A 25,405-nucleotide genomic window follows, 5' to 3' on the forward strand; every position below is an offset into this window, starting at 1 on the left:
AAGATGGCTACTCAGGTGTGGTTATGCACCAACACCATCTTGGAATTACTTTTTTCCATAAAGAAAAAGAAAATTAATTTCAGGGTGACTATATATAACAAGATGCAAGTATGACAATGTTTGCATTTTAATTTACTATTCCAAGATGGCTTATGGTCTTTTTAGAACAGTAAATTAAAAATGTTAAAAAAGTATGTGTGTCAAACATTCTCAAAAGGGGAAGGAGACTCTTGGGAACTTCTTCCCATTTGCGAATGCTTACCACTACCTTTCAGTAGTCGGTAAAAATATAATGTTTTGAGACTGTAATTTGGTCATAAAACATGAATACATACCACTGTGAATCAGTATTTGGAAGGGACACCCTAAATACGCCCCTTCCAAATAACAAATTACAAACCCAAATTGTGATTTGGTACAAGTTACTGAGTCACAATTTCAATGCTTTTTTGCAGTGGCAAGTGACTTGCCGCTATATGTATCAAGCTATTTAGCATTCGCAAAGGCCGAAATTCTGCGAATTTCGGCCTTTGCGAATGCTAAATAGACAAATGGAATGTATCAAACAAGTTTGATGCAAAATAAGGATTAGCAAAATTTGCTAATCCTTATTTTGCGATTGCACTTAAGGAATTGCAAAATTTGCGATTCCTTAAATGCAATGTATCAAACAAATATTATGTAAAAAATGCCATTAAGGATTAGCAAATTACCACCAACTTCTAGTTGGTGGTAATTTGCGAATTCTTATCAAAAAGCTTCTTTGAAAAAAACCAAAGGTGCCATATGACGCCGATACATGCCCTTAGGGCATGTATGTGCGCCATATGCCCCCAAAAGTCTTTTTCAGGGGTGCAGCAGGGTGTTCTTGAGACACCCCTGCACCCTTGGAAAAATCCCTAATTTGCGATCAGCAAATTGCTAATTGCAAATTGCACTTTCATTCCTATGGGCCTCCTGGCCCATGGAAATGAAGGGGTAATTTGCGAATGACAATTTGCTAATCTCAAATTAGGAATGCTAAAGAATCGCTATTGGAAAGCGATTTTGTACATACATACCGTTTTGCATTTCCTAAATAGCGATTCCTTAAAATTCGCTATTTAGGAAATGCAAAATGGTTTGTTGATACATATAGCGGTAAATTCTGAAAATCGGGAAGTTTGCGACCTCCATAAAAGGGTTGAACGTATAGACCAGAGTAGCTTCACATGCTTTTTGCATTTAATAGGAATTTCAGTGCCTGTTATCTCCCACTGGGCACACTGGGTGCCTCAGCAAAGAAACAAGCTGCCATTTAAGCTCAACCTGTATCTAAGGTGGCAGTGGTGGTTGCACAAACCGTGATATTTTCCCAGGTATTCAGTAACAAACTTCCGTGGCGACCTTCACAGCACCATCACCCTTCAGTAGCATGCTAAGCTGAGCGAGCTGGATATGCCCAGGTCCATTTTGGCACACTGCTAAATGTGTCACATTATGTCTACCGAGATAGCTGCGCTAGCTGATGTGTTTTCTTTCTGTTTGGATCCTTTCATGATTTTTTTCACAATCATGGCCCCATCTGATGTCTTATAGTTGGAAAATTAGGATAGAAAACAGCAAGATTTCCTACCTGAGGGATACATGTAGCAAACCCGGTCGCCCATCTTTGTTTAAAGATCTTCCAACTATGGCATCACAAGACGTTTTAAACATTATAGCAACAGAAGGAGAAATGACAGAGCTGTCCAAATTAGCTATCGGAGTACATCTCGCAACCAAAATGTCCCTATTCCCAGGGTGTTGTATTTAATGGGCACATAAGGTGCATGAGAGAAATTAATTGAATAGATCTGTGCTAGAACTGATACCCATATGTTAAGGTTTCCCTTCGGAGGGGCTCAGTCCATCAATCAACCAGGATTTATAAAGTGTAGCTAATCACCCAATAGGGTATCCAGGCGCTTGAACAGAATTTGCAGAATCCGACCTGTGCCATTAAGCCTGTACCTTGTGGTTTTTGTCATGTCTTTTATGAGTTTATTAATGGCCTGTTTTGCTATCAAACGGGGTGGCTGGGGGAGTATATGACTTCAGTATAAACAACAACAGGGGAACCTGGTGGAAGACAAATGAGATGCTTAGGTGATCTCAACTCACTTTTTGTGCAATAATTTGCTAAATAAAAAATATGATTGTTTTATGATGATTGCCGTTGGCATACATTTGGACTGATAACTGTCTGACAGGAACTTTGTATAACAGATTTGTTAAGTTCATATAAACAGTTTTTGCAAATTAGAGTTTTTAAGACTTTTTGATTCAGAAATAAACTTGTATTCATTGAATGACTAATTATTGATTGTAGTGAAATTGGCAAAATTCTAATGGTTTGCCTTCTGTACTGCAGAGAGAACAATCAACAAGATAATTTCTGACAACCCATCTTTTTTTCTTGCTTTTCAGAAACACGTGAAGATCGCACGAAGCGCCTCTTCCGGCATTACACCGTGGGCTCCTATGACAACTTTACCTCTCACAGGTACACGTGCTTAGTGTGTGTTGCCTCCTCCTGGAGGAAAGAACTCACTGCCTGTTCCTCGGGGAGCCTGTGGGCGATGGTGATGGGAGCAGAGTCCTCGGGGAGCCTGTGGGCGATGGTGATGGGAGAAGAGTGTGAGGCGTAGCAGTGGGTGGCTGGTTGATAGAGCTGGGTGTGCAGGCACTGAATGAGTGGCAAAGGTGGTACTAGCCTGTAGTTAGTGGCAGAGGTGGTACATATCCCGAGTAAGTGTGAAGGGTGAAGAACAGCAAACCAGGGGCAAAGGTGGACTAGTTAAAGACCTAATGCACACTAAGGGTATTCCTCAGCCCTCTACTAGTTGGCGGGCTTGTCAGTATCTCACTTTCAGTATCGTCAATATGAGACCAGCAACCACACAGGATGTCTATGTTAATCATGTAGAGTGAAGCAGAGGACATTTGCATGTGAAAATCTGGGGGAATAAGGAATTACCAGGGTATCTGACGTGAAATAACTGAGTTCCCCAGTAATTCCTCATTTCTAGGGGTCCCTCTGGTTCCTACTTTTATTGACCTGGATTTTTCCCACCCCTGGAGGTATCAATGCCCACGATAACTGTATCTCTCAGGGTGTGGAAAATCAAGTCCATTTCCCAGGCCCCTCGCAGCAAGTACGTTGATGGTGACACAAGTCTTCATCTATTATTAGGCCACATTCCCTCTACTCACTTCAGTTCCTGTTGTCTGTTTGCTTTTCCATTGACCCTCTCCACACATATGCATGACTGCTGGGATACTGGATTAAACCCTCCCAGGCATAATTATACTGCCCTGGTGTAAGAAAAGAGCCCATGGTGAGAGAAACAGCTTTGTTCTGTGTCCCCTGTGATCGATGATTCTACCATAGGGGCCAGCGGTTCCAACTATAAACAAGTGGTTTCCTCCAATGGTAGCTCCAACCTCTGTGTTAAGAAAGAAAGCTGATTACCATGTTGGATAGTTTCAGAACTGTAATGTTAATGAAGAAGAATATACCAAATATATTTGAAACATATTGAAGAATCCTCATGAGATGCTATCGTTTCCCACTAAGGGATAAATGTGTGAAGTTTAATGAAATGGTGATAATGGCCTTTTTGTAGTGATGGGTGTGATTCAGGGCCAGAGGTCATTGTGCAAGTCTTACTGGTCTTGTTTTAATGGCGAATGTGGTACAAAACAGGAGCTGGTTGTAAGCATAATAAAAAGCTAGAACTTGTGGTGTGTGTGCTAGAGAGAAAGAGCTAGTGGGGGCTGTGATACCAGGATGTACCTGGTGGTGAGGTGATGTAAGGCTGCTGGTATATTTGATTTAGCTCCAAAGCTAGTGGTGAATGCCATTACAACTAGGGTTATTGGTGATGGTGATGTAATGCTTTTGCCATTTGTGAGTGTGCTACAAAGGATATAGTTGGTGGTGAGGTGACTCAGAGACGTAGGACGATGTAAGTGTGTTATTGCACTGAGGTTAGAAGTGATGGTGCTATAGTACTGCAACTAATCGAGATGTTGATGAAGAGTCCTAGTAGGTTAGTGATGGAGATATTGTATGGTAGGCAGTTGATGATAACGTGCTTCAGCAACCACGGCTCCTTGTAATGTAGGTGCGGTGCAGTGCTTCCGTTATATGTCCCTGTTGCTTCATGCCCTGTAGTAAAGCCACTATCATAAGTTCTGGTACAAGTGCTGCACTATACTACCACTTTCCTAACTCTTGGGTTTTGAGTTGCTACACAGTACAGGTGCGACGATCACAACCACACAGAACCGGTTCTGTGCAGTACAACTACACTTAGAATGAACGCGTTAGAAGCAGGAGTTACTCTTGTGTAATTGCCCTTAGCCCCTCCTCCTAAAGAATGAATACAGAGGCCATTATAGTCAGGCACAAAAAAATTAGTAAAAGTTTGTCCATTTTGTTGTCCAGCAGTGTGCAGGTTCCCCGCCTCAAACTAAGAAGCATGGAAGAAGCAGGTAATGGCAGAATAACACACTTCAATCAAAAAAGGGAGAAAGGTTCCTAAAAAAGCTCCCAATATGCTGATTATTAGCCCACTTACTCATTTTCGCAGGCACTTACTGCTGTTGTGCCCATTGTACAACTAAAACATGGGCATCAATTATCCTATTAATGCCCAAGTATCCTTAGGGCATGATCTTCAGGATATTACCACTCCTTCTCGTTCCGGAAACTTCGGTGCATATTTGTTTGCTCTAGTATTCTGATGGTGGCCTTCTTCGCATTAGTCTACCAAGGCCTAATCACGAGACCCTCAAGGATTTATGTTTGTACTTTTAGTTTACATTTTCAACTAGTAATATGAAGTAGAAAATCCGACCTCTGCTAAAAACCAGGAGATCTGTGTTGCCAATTTACTGCTCTCCAGATGATGAGCCTTGACATCTCTCTGGTCCAAATGGCTGAAGGACTGTTGCATTCCCCTGCGTCCAGGACAATGCCCTAAAGATCGCCTCTTTGGAACAGCATAAGTAAGTTCGTCCCTGTCTTTTCCCAGGACCAACCAGCCGACCTAAGAACAGATCCCTGTGGAAGTAGATTCCGCAAACATTTGAAGACATGGTTATTCTCAACAGCATACCAGAGTCAATATCAGGGAGCAGGGGCTGCTAAGTGAGAATTATACTTCACTTCATTTCAGCGTGTCTGCTTTTAGCACGGGGACACACCGGTGGTGTAACTATGCGCTTTATAAATTGATAAATAAATCTACTGATACTGTTATAAACTACCAGCTCACAGAATCACTAAAGTAGCTTTAAGGTGACTTCACTGTTGAATGTTACTGTATTGTGACTGGATTTATGTAGCGCTTCATATCCCTGATAAAGTGCTGAGGCACATTAACATGTTACAATGTGGGGTAGAGCCTGGTTGGGGGAATGTTGATGTGCAGTGTGGTCAATGTGGGCAGTGTTTGATATTGTGCTTGAGTGACCAGAGTGGAGCTCTTATCTTACTCCTCCTATGAATGTAGGTGGAAAGAGAGAGGAAGAACACATGCACTAAACATTAATTTGATGACTGTAAATGATTGAGCAGGTCTCCATCAAATGCACTAAGGAGTGCATACATTGGGCTGAGGGAATCATGTCAGTTGTTAAGGCTAATCCGCACAGAGCAGCCAGTGAGTGACCCGCAAGCATGCACTGTATACAGCTAGCTGTGGTAAATAATTAAATCTACCTATAAGTATCGAGGAGTTACTCAAAGGAATTCACTAGCGAAACACGGGCATCGTATGGCAAGCAAGAAAAGTGCGACACGGAGGAGTGCATTGGGTAAAGGCAACCAGACATATGGCTTTGACAGATATCCTCCCAGGAGCCAGAGGGGGGTGATCAATGGGCATGCAGTGGGTGCAGTCAGCCCTTGAAGCCTTTAAGGTCCATCCATAAGTGAGTACAGTGGCTCGGGGCGTGCACTGGACACAGGCAGCCACCTCAAGTGATCTAAGGATCCTATTTAGGAGTGGTGAAGAGCAGCCTACATACATGCAGCAATGGTGGCAGTTCTTGGAGTGTATCTGAAAGTGATAGAGATCTAATCCACAGGCATGCATTGGCTATAGGAAGCCGGGTCCAGGGTGATAGTCGGACATGCATCCCCACAAAGAAAGAATGTAGACGAGATACGAGAAACATAGTTTGAATCCCTGATCAGGGTGGCTGTGGCTTGATCCACAGATCTTACAAAGGACATTTGCCTATTTGACACGGAGCATTAGAAGTGCCAGGCTGGTGCGGGGGTTTGCGTGCTAGCATCCAACTAGGGGAGAAATAGTAAAGGGCCACAACGTGTAATGGCAACGGGAGGCCTACTTAGCAGCTACAGAGGAGCTCCGGAGCGGGCCATCAAGTCAAAGGCCAAGGAGTGACAGAGGAGAAATCCACAGGCATGCTGTGGATGCATGCAGCCAACCAGCATAGTGCCAATATCGGCCCAGCCCCAAACCTTTCTTCATGCAACACACCACTCCACCAATAACCGACACAACACAAGTTGATGGAGAAAGTTGTTGCAGTTTTATTAGCATATACATTATGCGCATGTTGGGTTATCTTACGGGTCGATCCAGAGCAGGCCGCCTCTCGCGACCCGCCCACCTGATGAGCCATAACCCCCCGGGGTGTTAACCGCGGGGGCGTTGTCAGTTTCGAGGGAAGGTCTAACCCCTCCCCTCGGCGGACCTCTATTCCGCCCCTTGCTCAGGCCCCCCCCCTCGGGGGGCGGAGCGTTGTGGCAACCCCCGGTTGCTCAGGTCTACAACCGCCCGAAGGACTAACGGGGCGCCGTCAGTCCTCCAGGATCCATCACAGCGTGGATCTCCCTGGGGGATAATTCTGCTCTCGCACCCACCGGTGCTCCTGTAGAGGGTACCCCTCTGTACCTTACTGCATTGGATCGCCCTGTAACTCCGCCTGCAACATAAAGACAGTAATATTATTAGCAACCCCCCCCCCCACTTACTGCCCGAAAGCAGGGTAAGCGGAAGGGAGGGAAAAGGCAACGGGCAGACACCCGCTCAGGGTCCAGGCCGGGGGGCGAGGGTCAGCGCGATGAGCAGCGGCAACGAACAAAGAGGGCGCCTGGACCTCGCCCCCCGGGCTATATAGTCAGTCACACCTCCCCCCCAGAGACAGGAAGTGACATCAAGGGGGACCACTGATCCCCCAACCACTAGACCGCTCAGGGTCTGTGCCATCCTATGGCACTAAGGGTGGCCGCCCTCGTAGGTGGCCACCTTTGGTGTCCCGGGGCAGCCAATCATAGTGCCAATATCGGCCCAGCCCCAAACCTTTCTTCATGCAACACACCACTCCACCAATAACCGACACAACACAAGTTGATGGAGAAAGTTGTTGCAGTTTTATTAGCATATACATTATGCGCATGTTGGGTTATCTTACGGGTCGATCCAGAGCAGGCCGCCTCTCGCGACCCGCCCACCTGATGAGCCATAACCCCCCGGGGTGTTAACCGCAGGGGCGTTGTCAGTTTCGAGGGAAGGTCTAACCCCTCCCCTCGGCGGACCTCTATTCCGCCCCTTGCTCAGGCCCCCCCCCTCGGGGGGCGGAGCGTTGTGGCAACCCCCGGTTGCTCAGGTCTACAACCGCCCGAAGGACTAACGGGGCGCCGTCAGTCCTCCAGGATCCATCACAGCGTGGATCTCCCTGGGGGATAATTCTGCTCTCGCACCCACCGGTGCTCCTGTAGAGGGTACCCCTCTGTACCTTTCTGCATTGGATCGCCCTATATCTCCGCCATGGCTCTGGGTGTGGCCGCCGCCGCCCCAGAGTCCCCCCACCAACTAGCTTCCTATTAGTACAACCTGCTGCTCCTAGTGCTTTCCGCTATTTATTTATTTATTTACTTATTAAGCGCGACTGCCACCCCAAGGGTATCCTGGCGCTGAGACTGCAACTATCCTGCTGGCGAACTGTCACTACCTAAATTTAGGGAACAGAAAAGTTTTGAGGTTCTTTTTAAAAGGGGTAAAATCTTGTGAGCACCTCAGCGCCAGCGGAAGGGTGTTCCAGAGTGTCGCAGCCGCGAAACTAAACGCACGGCCGCCCATCCTCACTCTATTGACCCTAGGAACTGTAACTAGGAACGCAGAGGCAGATCTTAAAGGTCTAGCAGCACAATACCAAGAGAAGAGGTTTTGAAGCGAAATCGGCCCCTGTCCATGCAAAGCCTTAAAGACAAGACAGAGAGCCTTGAAACAAATTCTCTCTTGGATGGGCAACCAGTGAAGGTCTGCTAGAGCACCCGCAGAAGAGGCAGAGCGAGGGCGGGATAGGGCCAGTTTTGCTGCCATATTTTGAACCCTCTGCAGCTTTAGGATCAGTGTTTTTGGGGCTCCCAAAAGTAGTGCATTGCAGTAGTCTAATCGACTAAGACTAGAACTGCGCACTACTTCTGCCCTTACCTCCTCAGGAAGAAGCGGTAGGATCTTACGTAGGGCACGGAGTAAGCCCATACAGCCCGCTATAGTTCTATTCACCGAGGCATCAAGCTGCAGATTGGGTTCGAATAGGACTCCCAGATTTCGGGCCGATTTAGCCGCCTCCACCGTACCTGGAATAGATGTCGGCCAAAAATCGTCCGGAAGCGGGCGGGGAGTTCGGTCTAAAGAGCAATGAAGGACCTCTGTTTTGGAGCCGTTAAATTGGAGCGAATTGGCTCGTAGCCATTCCGCAGTGGCCGACATGCAGCGATGGAAAGTGTCACTCGATATTGCCCTTGTACCCTCAAATGAAAATATCAATTGGGTGTCATCGGCATAATTGATGACAGATATGCCGAATGACTTTACCAGGGCAACCAGGGGGCGTAAGTATAGATTAAACAAGATCGGGCTGATCGCCGATCCCTGGGGAACACCCTGAGTCACATGCTGCACGGCGGAGCGAAAAGGTGGTAATGCCACTGCCTGCTGTCTGTCACTGAGATAAGATGTTATCCATCTCAAAGCCAGATCAGTGACTCCTGCACTCCGGAGGCGGTCCAGTAATACTGCATGATTTACCGTGTCGAACGCGGCCGACATGTCAAGCAGCACTAAAAATGCTGACTTTCCCATGTCGACACGCGTTCGAAGATCGTCCAACACGGTAACCAGCGCAGTCTCCGTGCCGTGAGCTGGCCTAAAGCCGAACTGTGATGTATCCAGGCCGGAGTTGCTTTCCAGAAAGTTGGACAGTATTTTTGTGACCCACTTCTCTACCACCTTTATAATAAAAGGAAGGAGCGAAATAGGCCTATAGTTGGCCGGGCTTAAAGGGTCCAGAGAGGCCTTTTTAAGCAGTGGTGTAACAATTGCCATCTTCCAACTATCTGGCACTATTGCTGTGTTCAGTGACTGGCAGCAGATGGCATGGAGCGGAGGAAACAGCTCTGTTTGGAATGCCTTCCAGATCTTATGGGGCATAGGATCCAATGGCGATCCTGAGGACACACCATTTGCCAGGACACAGAACTCCTCCAAGGAAGGACAAGGAAAGCAGGACAGCTGAGTCTCCGTAGGAGGGGGTTCTGCAGAAGGAGGCAAGGTAGATGTAGGCAGGCCACCTGTCTGCAGTCCACTCAAGATTTTCTTAATCTTATCCTCAAACGCAGAGGCCACGGCATCACACAATTCCTGGGAGACGGGGATAGCCGGCACAGTGCAAGGTGGGTTAGCTAGATTATCGACCGCCTTGAACAAAGCCTGCGATTTGTTAGGGGCCTTGGCCAGCATATCTACCAAAAATTGAGCCTTGGCCTTCTTCAGCTGGATCTTATATTCCTGCAGGGCAGCTTTATAGGTTACCCTATCAGCCTCCCTATAGTCCCTTCTCCAGAATCGTTCCGCCCGTTTACAGCGGAGCTTGTGCTGTCCAAGCTCATCAGTGAACCAGGCATTAGTTCTTGTAGGTATATCCCTCACTTTCCTAAGCGGGGCCAAGACGTTCAGAGATATCTCAATCTGCTGGCGGTAAACCTGATAGCTTTTTTCCACACTCTCTTTCACCATGAATGGACCGGGCAGCAGACTCGGTCTAGTCGGATGTTTCAATAGACGAGTCCATTGCCTACCAAGCTTAGTAGCACCTGGCTCACCTGTCCTTAATGGACCGGGCAGGGAGATAGAGAGTGGGACCAAAGTATGATCCGTCCAGCATTGATTCATGACCTCCCCTACTGCCACCAGGTCTTTATCGGCAAATACAAGATCTAAAGTGTGCCCTTTGATGTGCGTAGGTGCTAGAACCAGCTGTGCAAGTTGTATGTTAATGCATGCTTGGCAAAGCTCTCTATATGCCCATATCAACCCAAGCTCGTCATATCAACCCCAGGTGAATGAACCCTGACTACATCAACGCACACAGTGCATTTGGCAGGTAGCCACCCGAGCCTGATGAAACAAGTTCTCCTATCCTTCAGGCTACTCCCAAGTAGTGGGGTGACACTATCCATTTCTCGTTGACGCCAAGGACCTATTACATTACAATTGCAATCACCGGCCTCCTTCAGCTCAGGCAAGGACAAGTCTGCTCTCTTCCTCAGCACCGCCAAGCTGGCTCGCAACCAAACTTCCATTTCTGCCGCCCTCCGGACAGGGAAATGTGACAGTGATGTCCATGACTTCACAACTAACTGCCAGCTGTGCTTCCAGGTGTCCATCAAGTGTATCAGCCCCCAGACTGTTCCTATTCTGTACCGCTGGCTGACCAGCAGCTAACAAGCCCCTATTGGGCAACGACGCCACTGCCACTGGCATGGTGTCCCCTGTCTAGCAAGTGGCCTTCCACCCTTGCTTATACCTACTGGGGACAGATTCACCATCAAGGTCACGCCAGGCGGCTCACTCCCCCGATGCCGACCCTACTGTAGGTTAACCAACTCCTCGCATGTTTATCCTCACTGGAAAGACACTTAACTTCCAAACTAATGCGAACCTAATTGTAAGACCATCACCTCTCAACTATGCCTGCCCACTGCGTTCTGGTGTTGGCATAAAACACTGTGTAGAGGATCTCCTCCTGTTCGACGCTTGTACAAGACGTCCCCCTGTGCCTGGCCTACAATGGCCCCTATGAAGCTTGTGACACGCCGCCTATACAGCTGTATATATAAGTTGTGCAACTAAGAGGATAAATCCTTCCTCGCTCTTACCTCCTGGCATGTGCACACTGCCAAAGGAATCCTCACTTCAGTACCTGAAACAACCCAGTAGATACTATCTAGGTGAAAGCTTACCCGAACACCTAGCCACAGGCCCTCTACTGAGTGACAACCCCTGTTTGTTGATTTATATATTTATTTACTTATTTATTTTCTTTTGCTGTTAAATTGCCTGGCCCCTAACGAACCCTTCATGTAAAACCAGCCAAACCCGACGCTTACATGGCCAACTAAGTGCCAACATGGACCCCTGAATTACAGGTTAGAGGCAAACTGTATCAGCCCGATCCAAGTGGTTGCCAAGCTGAGAGGTCTTAGTGGGACCAAACTGGAGGAGGTATGTGAGTGGCTAATGTAGGCCCAAATTTTTGCAACCTGATAATGCATCCCCATGGTGCCAAAGGGCCAGAGTTAAAGAAACTGTTAATGATGTGGTACAACTGGTGATTGTCTCAGCGTGGGCCAAGATACAATGGTTAATGTGAGGCATATGCCGGCCCACTATTCTGCAGGGCTATCCAGCTAGTTCAGGTAAAGTGCTGCATATTGCCTGGTATAAAGCCGCTGTGCCAACTGCAACCCTGTAATCTACAAAAGGAGCACTTCACTACCACAGTTGAATAGCTTAATTGCTCAAGATGAGGACGCCACAGTTAAAGCTTACTTGCATAGCCAACCCCGAACAAGCCACCCCCTTCAGAGCTACACGCGTAAAAACTGTTATGAGTGACGTTTCATATTACAGTGCACGATGAGTGACATTGAAGGACTAAGAAAAACACTTTCTTGTTAGTACACCTCCAGGAGATGAGGAAGGCCCAAAGGCAGAATTGCGCCCCTCAGACCCGCAAGCATTCTAGGCAGACCAAGGTTATCCGGCTGCTTTTGTCAGACAATCCATAGCTTGGAGTGTGCATGTGTGAGGCAGTAACCTATGCACGAAACCTTGGGCGTGAAAGTGCCTGGTCTTTAGTGAAACTGCGTAGCTCAACTGGAACAGAGTATCACCAAACCACACAGTCAGTCAAAATTGCCTGGCCCCGTGAGACCGGACATTTTAAGAGAAGTCCTCCATGTACCCAACAATGAGGACCCGCCCAGTCGTCTACCATTCAGCCCATGAGGTCTTAGTCCAGTCACCTATGATCAGTAGCCCGACAGGAACTTAAAACTTTGTTGCTGTTAGGTCATAGCCAGATGTTGTTAAACAATAACTGTGGGTATCGGGGAAGAAAACAAAATTCCACCATCATTAACTGATCAGCCTGTGCCAGAGAGTAGTCCCAACCTGGGATATCAATATGACTACCAGTATCAGAGCCCACTCCCATCCCTCAGTGGATGGGGCCTAAGATGTTCAAACAACTAAAAATTATCAAAGAACAAACGGCACAACATCCATTAATGCACAGAAATGCATTATATGCCCAAATCAACCTGTGGTTGAGTTATAAACACAATTCTCATTTTCATTCACATTAAATGCATGATAGCCCCTGTTCTGTCACTGCATATAGCGCGAACACCCCAATTATTATACCGTAAAACACAGTGCCCAGACTCAAGTCAGGGAGAACATCCAATTCTGCACAGGGCTGCCTAATAAACCCCAGCTCTCAGTTACTACCCATGAGTGAAACCAGCACGCATCTCCCCATATAGTAATGACAACTGGGGAGAACCTGGGGATCCCAGACCCTAACACACTGACCCCCGTGTGCTGAGTCCCTTATACCCGTTTATAATTCAGGTGGCCCCCATGTGGGTGGAGCGGCTCACGTGCGCGGTTCCTGCATTAGAGACAGAAAACAATTATTAAAATGCCCCCCCCCCCCAATCCGCGCTTTGCATTCTCTGCAATGAGACATGGCTCTTAATGCCCACGCAAGCTACCCAGGCTTGTGGGTGTTAAGCAATAATTGGTCAGCATACCTGCACCCTTCCACAATTAAAGATGTCCTCTCTTACTAATTGAAGGAAGTCTATTCATAACTAAATACTTCACTCCTTGGCTCTGAAAGAGTCTACCCAAGTGTTCCGGTGCCTCAAGAGGCTGCCCATTCTTGCAATAATAACCCTTTAACTGAGTAGATCCTCTGTTGATGCATGCGCCTGTCACCAACAACTGTTAACACACCGCTTGCTACCTCTAACAGTCTGTTTGGCTCTGAGATGCACGAGTAGCCCCAATGCCTAATTAACGTTTGGTTTAATTGGTTAGACTTACCGTCTTGAATGTACCTCACCAATACTAAATACGCTGATGTAAATAGTACCCAAGACCTATTTTCCTCCTGTAAAGCCAGGTACCAACACCTTCTACTAACCGCTCGTGTTGAAACATGCTTCTAATGACTTGGCTTAGCTAATACGAGAAGCTATGGGAGTGTGAGCTCTGTCCCCTTTAAGACTCGTTCTGACCCCCATCGGGCAAGTCTGTGCTCCCCCACCATGCCCATGGAACTGCCGTGCCTGCAACCAGGTTCCTTTCACTCTAAGACTACACCGTCCACTCTGTATCGGACCTCTAGATAGAGGCTTTGGTCAGTCACTCCACGTTTAACTGATTGATTAAAATTATTCTCGCTCCCTCAGAGTTTGGCTTCTGGTTGTTAGTAGTACCTGCAACAATCTCCTCATGCAAGGCCCAAAATCCCCTTGGTAGGCCCGCAATGTTCTTGTTAAACTTAGATTCATTGTTTGCATGGATACCCTCGCTACAGCGTATCATGCCAGGAATGACCTTCGGCATGCAATCGTATAATTGCCACAACACTTCCCCCTATGCATACTATCCTGAGGCATGCCTAATGCCTATTCATTTGATAACACCCACTAAAACACAGTGAAGCATTCCATGTTCTCCTAAAGTAATACTAAACCCAATGAGCCACAATGACCACTGGAATCATATTAACATCGGGCACAGCAACCGTGTGTTGCCCGTTGTGAAGGGCCCATGAAGAACGTTCATGCTAAATTAATTGCAATGACAAACTCATGCACCACCATAAATTTACCACTTGGGACGCATCCCATACCCAACCGCTATGTAGTGCATTAACACTAGAATTAGAGGCTCCCGCCGTCAGGTGTAGTGGCAGGCGCAAGTAGAGAAGTACTCTTGCCCTCTCATTTCACCAATGACGAAAGCATCAAAATTGTACATAGTTAGACCGCAAAGTCATTTCCCTATGTATCCTACATCCATAAATCTAATGCGGCAATAAATTTAATGCGGATGAGGCGGGGGAGTACCCCTGTCAACCTGCTCAAATAGGTTGCTAGCTGCTAACCTATCAGCAGCTAGCTCAGAAGCTCCCTGGGTATGTGTTGACCTTGCTTTGGGTGGAGACACAAAGAAAGACTGGGGAAGCAAAAGGGGGCTTCACTGTAGAATAGCTTGGATGCGTAAATAAGGTATGTATAGTGACAACCCCACAGGCATAAAAGATTACGCTAACTCAACGAGTGTAGAACTCACCCATCAAGTAATTCATCCTTGGGTAACGCACATAAGCTCCCTGACCTATATATACAGAGGTTGTAACACAATAGCTGTCCATAAAATTTCCCTTAACAATGTCTACTAATTACAATTGAACAAGCTGTTGCTAATATTTAACTTATATGTTGCTTACTGTAAAGAGACTTTCATCATCGTGGCTATACCCAAATTGTTAAGGCACGGAACCATAAAACAGTTATGTTTAAGAGAGAACTATTACATCGAGTAAACACACAAAATTAGCATTGTAAATTATTCTTTAGAGTACTTCCGTCGATCACGAATATACCCCAAAAGTGTCATGGCACTGCACTATATAACCAGATGCGTTACCTGAGTTAAATGTTACAAGAACAAGCAAAATTAGCAGGCCATAGAGTTGAAGCAACACAGGCAGAAGGCACACTATATCAAGCACAGCAAGTACATATCGCACAAGCCAACGCAAGAGCAACTATGACATAATTACACTGAAAAGAACTTCCTGGCGAGCAATCCTGCAGCACTGTGTCCATTAAAACCGGCCCACTGCCACAGCGGGACAAACCAAACTAACCCTGTGTTTCCGTCATGATGTGCGATCCTACCGACTCATCTTGAATAAGTCCTGAAGTGAAAGAAATTTAAAATAATCAATACTTCATACGCCCCCCCCCACCACCCTACACTGCCCCATCACTCCATGTCTGTCGACCTTCCCTTCGCTGCTCTCGTGCTGAAAAACAAAACAAAACACATAAATTCCCCAAGCCCTCCCCCCCCGCCCCCCCCCCCCGCCAAGAACAAGGTCGCCCATGAGGAGTAGGGAGAGGTAGGAGAGTGCGCTTGTCCACGCATGCGCGCTAACAGACCAGCGCCATGTGCGACCCCCAGACGTCCAACGGGTGATGTTCGCACTGCCTGTCGTGTGTCGACCTTCTCTCCCATCTTTCCTGCAGTAGGCCCAAATAAAAACGTAAAATGCCCCCCAACACCCCCCCCGCATCCCCATTGCCCGGGTGAAATAAAGTCCAGCATTTACGATTGTCATATTGCTTCATTTAATGTCACGTTCGCCTAGCAATGTGTTCACTTGTAATGTACCCAAAGTATCAGTCGAGCTCCCATTAAGAAGCGCTCCGACACCCTCGGGCAAAGTCCGCGCTATGTAACACGCACAATTGAAAGAATTAAATAAGACGTTGCCGATCCCGTAATAAATACATGGCAAATAACGCATGCATCTCAAGCAGGAACGAGAAAATATAAGTTAATGTTCCAAAAGGTGACCCTTGCGAGACCGCGCCAGGGTCGCCCAGGGCGGAGAATCCCATCCCCTCGGCGCTGCTATGAAGGGAGCTGTGAGTAGCGGGAGGGGGTCGGCGGGTGAAAACCAGACCACTGGCCATATTCAAAACAAACGGCGTCCAGCCCAACCACGAGGACATGAGCAACTGGCACGGCAACAGAGCGCCGGAGGAAGTGAGGACCCAAGGGCAGCAAGCGCTCCCGCAAAGCCCGGTGATGATGCCCCGCCCCCCCACTGCCCGGGAGCCGATGGAAGGAACTGAAAGCCCGAGGCCCCGCCCACCCCGGCGTCCCCACTACCCTGCGGAAACCTGAAAAGAACTCCGCCCGGCCACTCTGCATAGCCGCCCACCCAGCCCGCAGTGAACAGCAGGCAAGGAACCCACGCTGGGCCAGGGAGAGAACCTCCCGCTCGCTTCCCCAAGCAAACCTCCGACCCTCAGCCCTTGTGCGAGACCGGTCGCCCGCCACCCTGGCCGCATACCTAGTGTCCCTTCCCCCACCCTCCCCCCGCGCAAGAGAGAGAGGCAGCAAGCGGCAAAACCGAGCCGCGAACCGGGAACACAACCAAAACAAGCAGAAACCCTGACCCCGAGAACGGCCCCGCACCCCCCCTCCGCCCGCCAGCATAAAACTATCAAAACAGCATCGACCCAGCCCACGCACCACAAGAACGAGACTCCCCACCTGATAACATCGAAAAGGCAACGGGCAGACACCCGCTCAGGGTCCAGGCCGGGGGGCGAGGGTCAGCGCGATGAGCAGCAGCAACGAACAAAGAGGGCGCCTGGACCTCGCCCCCCGGGCTATATAGTCAGTCACACCGCCCCCCAGAGACAGGAAGTGACATCAAGGGGGACCACTGATCCCCCAACCACTAGACCGCTCAGGGTCTGTGCCATCCTATGGCACTAAGGGTGGCCGCCCTCGTAGGTGGCCTCCTTTGGTGTCCCGGGGCAGCCAATCATAGGCCCTCCAAGGCCCCAACGGGGAGGACGCCATGGGAAGATGTACTTTGGTTGGATACCGAGGGAGGCTGAGTGCCCCGGAAGACGAGTCAAGAAGGGGATGAGAAATAAGGGGAGGACAACGAGCTAAAGATAGCTCAGCCGGCGCGAGAGCTACGGGGGCAGAAGGGTGTAGAAACCAAAGAAGGGATGGAGCACGCGCTCCGCAGAGACGGGTGTGATTGGACGGCGTGCCAAGAAGGAGGAATCCGCTCTTCTCGGCACACACGGCAGCATTATCTTGTATAGACTTCCAATGCAGCAGTATGACAATCACACCTCGGCCAGCGCGTCGCTGCTGTGCCGTATCTGTCGCATAAGGCTCGGGCGGTTGTCCGAAGCACCCCCCCGACGCTGTACAACCGCTCGGTGCCCCTAAGTATGGCTGTAGTTTGGGGCAAGGCTTGGGTCACGTGCACTATGGCAAGGACACGATGAATGTGAAACGGGTAGAATAGATCTCTCCTGGAATCAGTATACAACATGAAGGTTATAGAGTTGAATCCCAACTTTCATACTTCTGTAGTCGATACATTGAGCGCCATCGTGTTGGCTATTGGTACTATGCAAGTATTGTTGTTGCCACCATTCTGTTTATATTAGAGGATATCCTAGGGCAGGAAATGATGGCCCTTGATGCAGACTAGAGCCCTACACTCTGAATTTTCCAGTGGTGAACCTGAAAATCATGTGTAATGTGTAAACTGGCATGAGGCATCCGAGGAAAGTAATCTCAACCGTGGGCCGCTGCTCAAGAGGTGTCTATCTGTTGGAAAGATCACTGTCGTATATTTAAAATGCATATAATTCTGTCTCTTTCCTTCACTTGTGAGTTTTAATGTATCCCCCGCCCTCCATAGCAAGAACTTCCACATGGGTTGATAGCTCCCACTCTGCCTGTGCGTACTGGTGCATAACAACATATTACAATACATGTTGCATCGCTCTCATTTCTCAGGCAGCCATTGCTTTCCCTGTACACAAACTAACGCCTGCTTTAAGCTCCCAGCGCATATGGACGCACCCTTCCAGGGCTTTAAGTGGGATGAAAGTACTGGAGGGTCTATCTTAGGGGCGTGGTCGATGTATTTAGGGCGTGACTTAAAAAGTAAGGTAACAATCTGCGCTTAGCATAGAGTGCAGCTGGACTTCTAATTTGCTGCTTCTGTCATTGCATACAGAAATATAATATAGCCAGTAAAAGGACACCTTCAACAAGCCGAGAATATTGGTTTTGCCAGTGGTTATTCGTTGCATAAGATAAATATGCAACAACTATAACTTTGTTGTATATATTATTAAAAATGCTTCCGTTCTGAAATGATGGAGCTGCAAAAGACCTATAACAATTCTCTTTCAAGTTACATCAAAGGCAGTGAAGAGTGGCCCTGCTGCAGAGTTAAAGATTCCTTTTTTAGGTCTCGCGATAGCGAAAGACCTATTGCTGCCTAGTCAGCTCTGAAGGGACCACAGACTGGGGCACGAGCGCCGATTGCACCTCGTGGACGTGCATGCCCAGCCCCGCCTCCCGAGCCGTGCACATCTCAGTCAGTCAGCCATGCCTCTCAGTCGCGCGCGCGCACACACACACACACACACACACACACACACACACACACACACAGGCACACACACTGTATACACACACGCTCACACACACAGGCGCACCCCCCTCCCCCCACCTGTTCACGCGCACGCACACACACAGTCACACACGCACATCCACACACTCGAAGTGCCCATCTCCTGTCTCGCTAGCCTGATGCACCAAAAAACACGTCCCCCCTACTCACCGGGCTGACTCAGGACTCCCCCGCTGTTCTCCAGGCCGGTCTTTCCTCCTCAGGTGTGTGTCAGCGGCGCAGGCTTGGCAGCAGTCGGGGCTCTCCATGATCACGCACCGCAAATCTTCAAGCTGGCTTCCCGGATGACGAGTTTCCTAGACGTCTGATGTGCACGCTCACGGTACACGGAAACACGCACAGCGTGACTTGGAGTACAGCTGAGGCGCATGCGCGCACCATTATCCTTCGCTTGTTACTAATCTGTCTGTCTTGAGCACCGGAGTCCGGACCGGCCCAGGAACTACTGGACGCAGAGGAGGCGAGGGATCGATCAGGTACGTTTTTTATTTTAGATCCCCCTCCACCCCCTACCTCCCCCCACCCCTCCCGGCCCCCGAGAATTGCGAGCGGCGACTGTTGTGCACGAAGAGCTGTGTCCGACGAACATGCAATGCCATTAAATTATTAACTGTGCCCTCGCCTCAACACCTTTCTTATCCCTAGAGCGGCTTCACATGAAAAATGACAAGTAAATATTTCGATCAATGGAATGTTGTGACATTACATTTACCTCTTGCTGCTACGTATTTCGTGAATGTCGGTGAAGCTTTCACCTCTCAGGAAAAGGTTAAGCCGAGCCCGCCATTCTGAGTGATATATATTTGGATGTTAAAATGTTTCTCAAACCCCTGTCAGCAGCAGCTATTCTGTGGAAGCATGTCTCAGTGCTAACAGCACCATCTGGTCAGGAAGGGAAAGTGGTGGGTGCGAGCAAGGGTCGAATAAATACCAGGAAAGCTCTAGCCTAGAACGGGTGGCGCTGGCGTGTCAAGAGAATGTTCCATTGTGACCACATTTATTTGTTTCCAGTTCTTTCAAACATTTTGAGAATTGGGGCGTCCAATTCTTCCAAAGAATAAAAATCAATTGTGATTTATTCAGCAGTCAACACTGCAGTGGCTATAGTTTCTTTCTTTTAGCGAATGCACTCGATTTTTCGTCCACTGAAGGATGGAAGGGTAAATTGGCTTTGGCGGGATAGGAACTCTTGACTAACAAATCACAGATAACATCAGCGAGCGTTTAATTTGCGGAGCCATCTTGTGTAATAATCTTAGTACTAGGATAAGGCCGACGGTATTGTATTGCATTGTAATTGTATTTATATAGCGCTTACTACCTCTGACGAGGCGTCGAAGCGCTTTTACGGCAAGTAGCACGTTACTCTGTGGTAGGGGGTTGGGACCAGATATACAGTTCAGTGCCACTGCTTTAATCAACAAGTTTGTTGTGGATTATAGGCTATTAACAGTGTTCGTTATGTGATTTCATGAAGTCACCGATTGCAAGATGGAAATGTGCATTGTTTGAATGTGGAGGGGCTTTATTGATGATCACATTAATGTGCGATACGAGGTAGGGCCAGTCCTATATTTTTCATGCGCAATACGATTTTGTTTTACATGTTAACACGCATTAGGGAAACATATAGTGTAAAGCCCAGGCACCAGGATGCATATTTTAACACGGACTGTTAGCCTTTTAAATCTGGTGTGAAGCAGCCGGAGTTATCTGCATTCTGTAGCTAGGCCACACTCTGACAATGACCTGCAGTGCAAACACCTAAAGTGATGACTTGGACATTCATCCTCAGAGAGCTGAGTATCCAGCAGCTGTGGTCCTGAAGCGTCTTGGTGATTAGCCTGTGGCTAGTTTTGTCTGCGCGCAGTGGCTGGCTTGTGCATCGGCAGTAAAGTCCTGAGTGAGAACTGAACGTCCGTTCTCCACCCTGAGAGAAGAGAAACCGCGCCATGCTCACAGCGAGGGGGGTGCACACCTGCTGTTAATGGACCCCCTCCAGTGCACGGCGCTGCCTGGTGCAGGGCTGGCTGCACAGGGGCCCGCAGGCTCTAAGCCAGCAGGGGCAGCGAGGGCAGGCTAAGCCCCCCCCTCCCCCGAATGGAGCCACTCGCTGCTCCTCTACTTCTCCCAGGGCAGCACAGCTCCAGAAACCCATCAGCAGAGGTGGCAAAGTCCCCAGAGCAGAGGGAGCCGTGCGGCCAATGAACTGTCATCCTGTCCAGCCCCAGAAGTGTTTTCTGCACCCCCACTACTGTAAAAAAGTCAATGGCAGCACTAGGCATCGGGAAATAATGAAGTATACACAAAGCCCGGTTATACATGAAATTAAATAAAGGGATATGAGATGATTGAGGGCCAAAATAAACTAGCGCTATCGCCACAGCCCACAGGTTATTTTCTGATTGCAACTTGTATAATGGAGACACAGCCTGAGGGGAGTGTTTGCTAAAAACTGCAGGGAACCCTACAAACTCTCTGTGGAACAGTGGGGTGTTTTGCGGTTCACTAGGGTGAAGGCAGTTTTTATAGTAGCTCGCATATGTTCATTCGTTCTGCATACGCCTACCAGTTTCAAATTCCACCAGCCGCCACTGACTCGGAGCGCGACTGGTGAACACTTTGGATGTTCTTGGGTGAACTCTCCTCCCTCCCCGCGACCCGTGTGAAGCGTCATGTGGGGTCCTGCTGCGGGGCAACAGGTGGAAGAGAGAGCCCGTGGGAGTGAAGCGGGGCCCGGCCGGCACTGCATGGATCCTCTCCCGAGCTTAGACCCGCCAGAATGCACGACCTGCCCCGGGAGGTAAGACGGACCGCGACTTCGCCGGAGGGTATTTATTTATTTAATGTGATTTTCTACAGCGCGAAAATTACCCGAAGGTGTCAGAGCGCTTTACAAAAGAACCAGTTGTGATACATAAGGATTTAGGATTACATGAGTTACATAAAAGATACAAACAGGAATTTTTTGTGCAAATGTACAAGTTGTAAAGTCATACAGGACCCTGCGCCATCCTCATTGTATGCACTGCCCCCCCCCCTCCCACAAAATCTTTTCACAACCTGCTCCACCATCGAGATAGACTGTGCCACGAAGCCTGTTGTACCGTAGACTCCCTGCCTCCACTAGCACCCTACTACACACCCACACGATCCCCGCATACCACCCCACATGCTTCAGGTGTTCACCTTTATTTGTGTTCCTGTTTCATTCGGTGTGTGCCTGCTCTGTCTTTGTTCTTCCGTGACCCACCTGCTTCAGGTGTTTCCTTTTATTTGTATTCCCATTTCATTCAGTATGGGCCTGCTCTCTCTCTCTCTCTCTCATTTTCCGTGGGCCATCTGCATAAGGTGTTTCTTTTTATCTGTATTTCTGTTTTATTCGGTATGTGCCTGTTTTCTCTTTGATTGTCCGTGGCTCACTGCTTCAGGTGTTTCCTTTTATTTGTATTTGTGTTTCTTTTTATATGTGCCTGCTCCTTCTCTTTCATCTTCCGTGGCCCACCTGCTTCAGCTGTTTCCTCTGATTTGTATTCCTGTTTCATTCCCTATGTGCCTGCTTTCTCTCCTTGTTCTTCTATGGCCTCTGGCTTCAAGTGTTTCCTTTTATTTGTATTCCTGATTTATTAGGTATGTGCCTGCTCTCTCTTTTTGATATTCCGTGGACCACCTGCTTCAGGTGTTTCATTTTATTTGTATTCCCGTTCGGTTCCGTATGTGCCTGTTTTCCTCGCTTTGATCTTCCATTGCCTTCTGGCTTAAAGCATTTCCTTTTATTTGTATTCCTCTTTCATTCGGTTTACGCCTGCTCTCCCTCTTTGATCGTCCATGGGCCACATGCTTCAGGTGTTTACCTTTATTTGTGTTCCTGTTTCATTCGGTGTGTGCCTGCTCTCTCTCTTTGATCTACCATGACCACCTGCTTCCGGTGTATCTTATTACACACTTACGGCGAGGAGGGGGGCTTCTCCTTAATGACTTCTAAAGTGCAGAATTCTCGGTTTCTCCCTCTGCGTCAAATCTCTCGTCATAACTACTTCCGCAAAGATTTGGGATTTACTTTTTCAGCTGTGAAATGAATCTCCACATTGACCACTTTTTTTTAGCGCAGTATACCTCAGTGAGGTGATAGTTTGCACTCTGTACTCTTTAATTCATTCGCTGTTCCCTCTTATCCACATCTGATTTTAGCTGTAGATCTGTTTTCCCTCTATAGGTTCTAGAAAAATGCAGACTCAACGCAAAACTTTTCATATATTTTGGAATTAGTTCCTTCTTCAGCTTGTATTAATCGATGTGACGAGTTTGTTCCAGAGTTCAGCTCTGCGCACCGTCAGGGGATGACCCCAAAGCGTCCCTTCATCAGTCCTGCTGCTGTCAGGAGGAGAGTCGAGCCAGCCGAAGGAGAGGGGGGTTTGTAGCCAGGGTTTGACAATCTAGATTTCCAATTTGTGGTTCTATGATACCGCAGTAAACTGACCTGGAAAATGGCGTTTGTCTACATTCCACAAGGAAACTCAAGAGTTTGGGGAACAGAGCACCGGTCAAACGAAAAGTCTGCGAACTGTCCTACCTTAATGAATTTCTCAAATTCCTTCTTGTAGCTTCTACACCCTCTCTTGCTTCAGAAGTTATAAAACATTACGGAAGAGGGAAAAATCTATGTGTAAAAATATATGCAAGTAAGAGCCGAGTGTATGTGAAACTGGGAGCAGCAAGGCCATTCATAGGCAGAGGGGTCTTTGTCGCCCTAGACAAAATAACATTTTACTTCCCCATCACTGACACGTGGGTCAGATTTGATGTCTGCAGACTTTTATTGGCCTCGCAAGATGTCTCCGATATAAAGAGGATTTTACAAAAACCAAGAAGGGATCCAGAAGAAGGCAAACAAATAAGTTGCACTGCATCCACTTATTTTTAGGTCTCGACCGGCCATGAATGCGCAAGCGTATTGCAGCTCGAGACATATAGAGGTGGATCAGGAAGGCTGCTCAAGGGGCTTTGGCAGGCGGATTACACACAGTGCATGTGCCCGTGCACGCGCTTGCCATTTGCTCCCCGAGCCGCCTCGCACCCACGCAATTGCCATTTGCACGCAAGCCACGTCACACACACCCTTTGTCTGAGCCTCAAGGCATCAGACTTCAAAGGCTACCGCTCCCCCGCCCCCCCCCGCGTGCATATCGCGCACCACCTTTTGTCTGTGCCTAGCCCTAGGCATCAGTCTTCAAAGGCTGCAGCTCCCCCGCCTCTCCCCCCTCCCCCGCCACAGCCATGCCGCGGGCTTTTTTTTTTTATAACAGTTACGAGCCGTTAAGTGTTTTTGCGTGCACCACTGCCGAATACACCATGACTGCACAGACTTGCACGCAGAAGACAGCATTATACAGGCCTGGGTTCTCATCAAGTATTTTACCAGAAAAGTCCCAGCAAAGGCTCAGTTTTTCACCGTACTCGTCTCCTCTGTGCACATCGGACGCATTATTTCACCGTACTCGACCCCTTCAGAATACATCAACCCGTTATTTCACCTACCTCTTCAGCACTCGCAGAACACGTTATTTCACTGACCAGTACATTACAGATGGGACACGCTATTTCACGTTCCTTCAGCACCCTCACACACCCTCTCACACCCTCACACACCCTCACACACCCTCAGCCCCCTCACCCTCACTCACCAACACCCTCACTCACCCTCACACCCCCTCACCCTCACACCCCCTCAACTTCACACCCCCTCAACTTCACACCCCCTCAACCTCACACCCCCTCACCCTCACATACCCACACACCCCCTCAACCTCACACCTCCTCACCCTCACATACCCTCACACCCCACATCCCCTCACAACCCATCACCCCTCACAACCCATCACCCCTCACAACCCATCACCCCTCACAACCCATCACCCTTACCCTCACCCACCCTCACACACCCTCACTCACACTCTCTCACCCTCACTCACACTCTCTCACACTCTCTCACCCTCACTCACACTCTCTCACCCTCACTCACACTCTCTCACCCTCACTCACACTCTCTCACCCTCACTCACACTCTCTCACCCCCTCTCACCCTCTCTCACCCTCACACCCCCTCTCACCCTCACAGCCCCTCACACAGCCCATCACACACCCTCTCACCCTCACACACCCTCTCACCCTCACACACACCCACACCCCCTCACCCTCACACACCCTCATCCTCACCCTCACACCCCCTCACACCCCCCACCCTCACATACCCTTACCCTCACCCTTACCCTCACCCTCACACACCCTCACTCACACTCTCACCCTCCCACACACTCACCCCCTCTCACCCTCACACCCCCTCTCACCCTCACACCCCCTCTCACCCTCACACCCCTCACCCTCACACCCCCTCTCACCCTCACCCACCCTCTCACCCTCACTTACCCCCTCACACCCTCACACCCTCTCAGCCTCACCCACCCTCTCACCCTCACACACCCTCTCACCCTCACACACCCTCTCACCCTCACACACCCTCTCACCCCTAACCCTCACACTCCTCACTTTCCCTCACCTCCCTCACCCCCTCATGCCCCTCACTCACCCTCACACCCCACACCCCCTCACCCTCGGACACCCCCTCACCCTCGGACACCCCCTCACCCTCGGACACCCCCTCACCCTCAGACACCCCCTCACCCTCAGACACCCCCTCACCCTCAGACACCCCCTCACCCTCAGACAC

The 25,405-nt window shown here is 48.8% G+C and overlaps 1 protein-coding gene across 1 annotated transcript in view; it reads left to right on the forward strand.

The window, feature by feature from the left end:
• The window catches only part of SHANK3 (SH3 and multiple ankyrin repeat domains 3), a 2,381,185-nt gene that overhangs the window by 1,785,449 nt on the left and 570,331 nt on the right, over nucleotides 1-25,405 (forward strand). The window contains exon 15 of the mRNA XM_078677930.1: nucleotides 2,449-2,524. Coding sequence (XP_078534056.1) covers nucleotides 2,449-2,524 — 76 coding nt within the window. The remainder of the gene's footprint in view (nucleotides 1-2,448; nucleotides 2,525-25,405) is intronic.

This window comes from Lissotriton helveticus, chromosome 1_1, assembly GCF_964261635.1.
Source record: "Lissotriton helveticus chromosome 1_1, aLisHel1.1, whole genome shotgun sequence".
Classification (NCBI taxonomy): domain Eukaryota; kingdom Metazoa; phylum Chordata; class Amphibia; order Caudata; family Salamandridae; genus Lissotriton; species Lissotriton helveticus.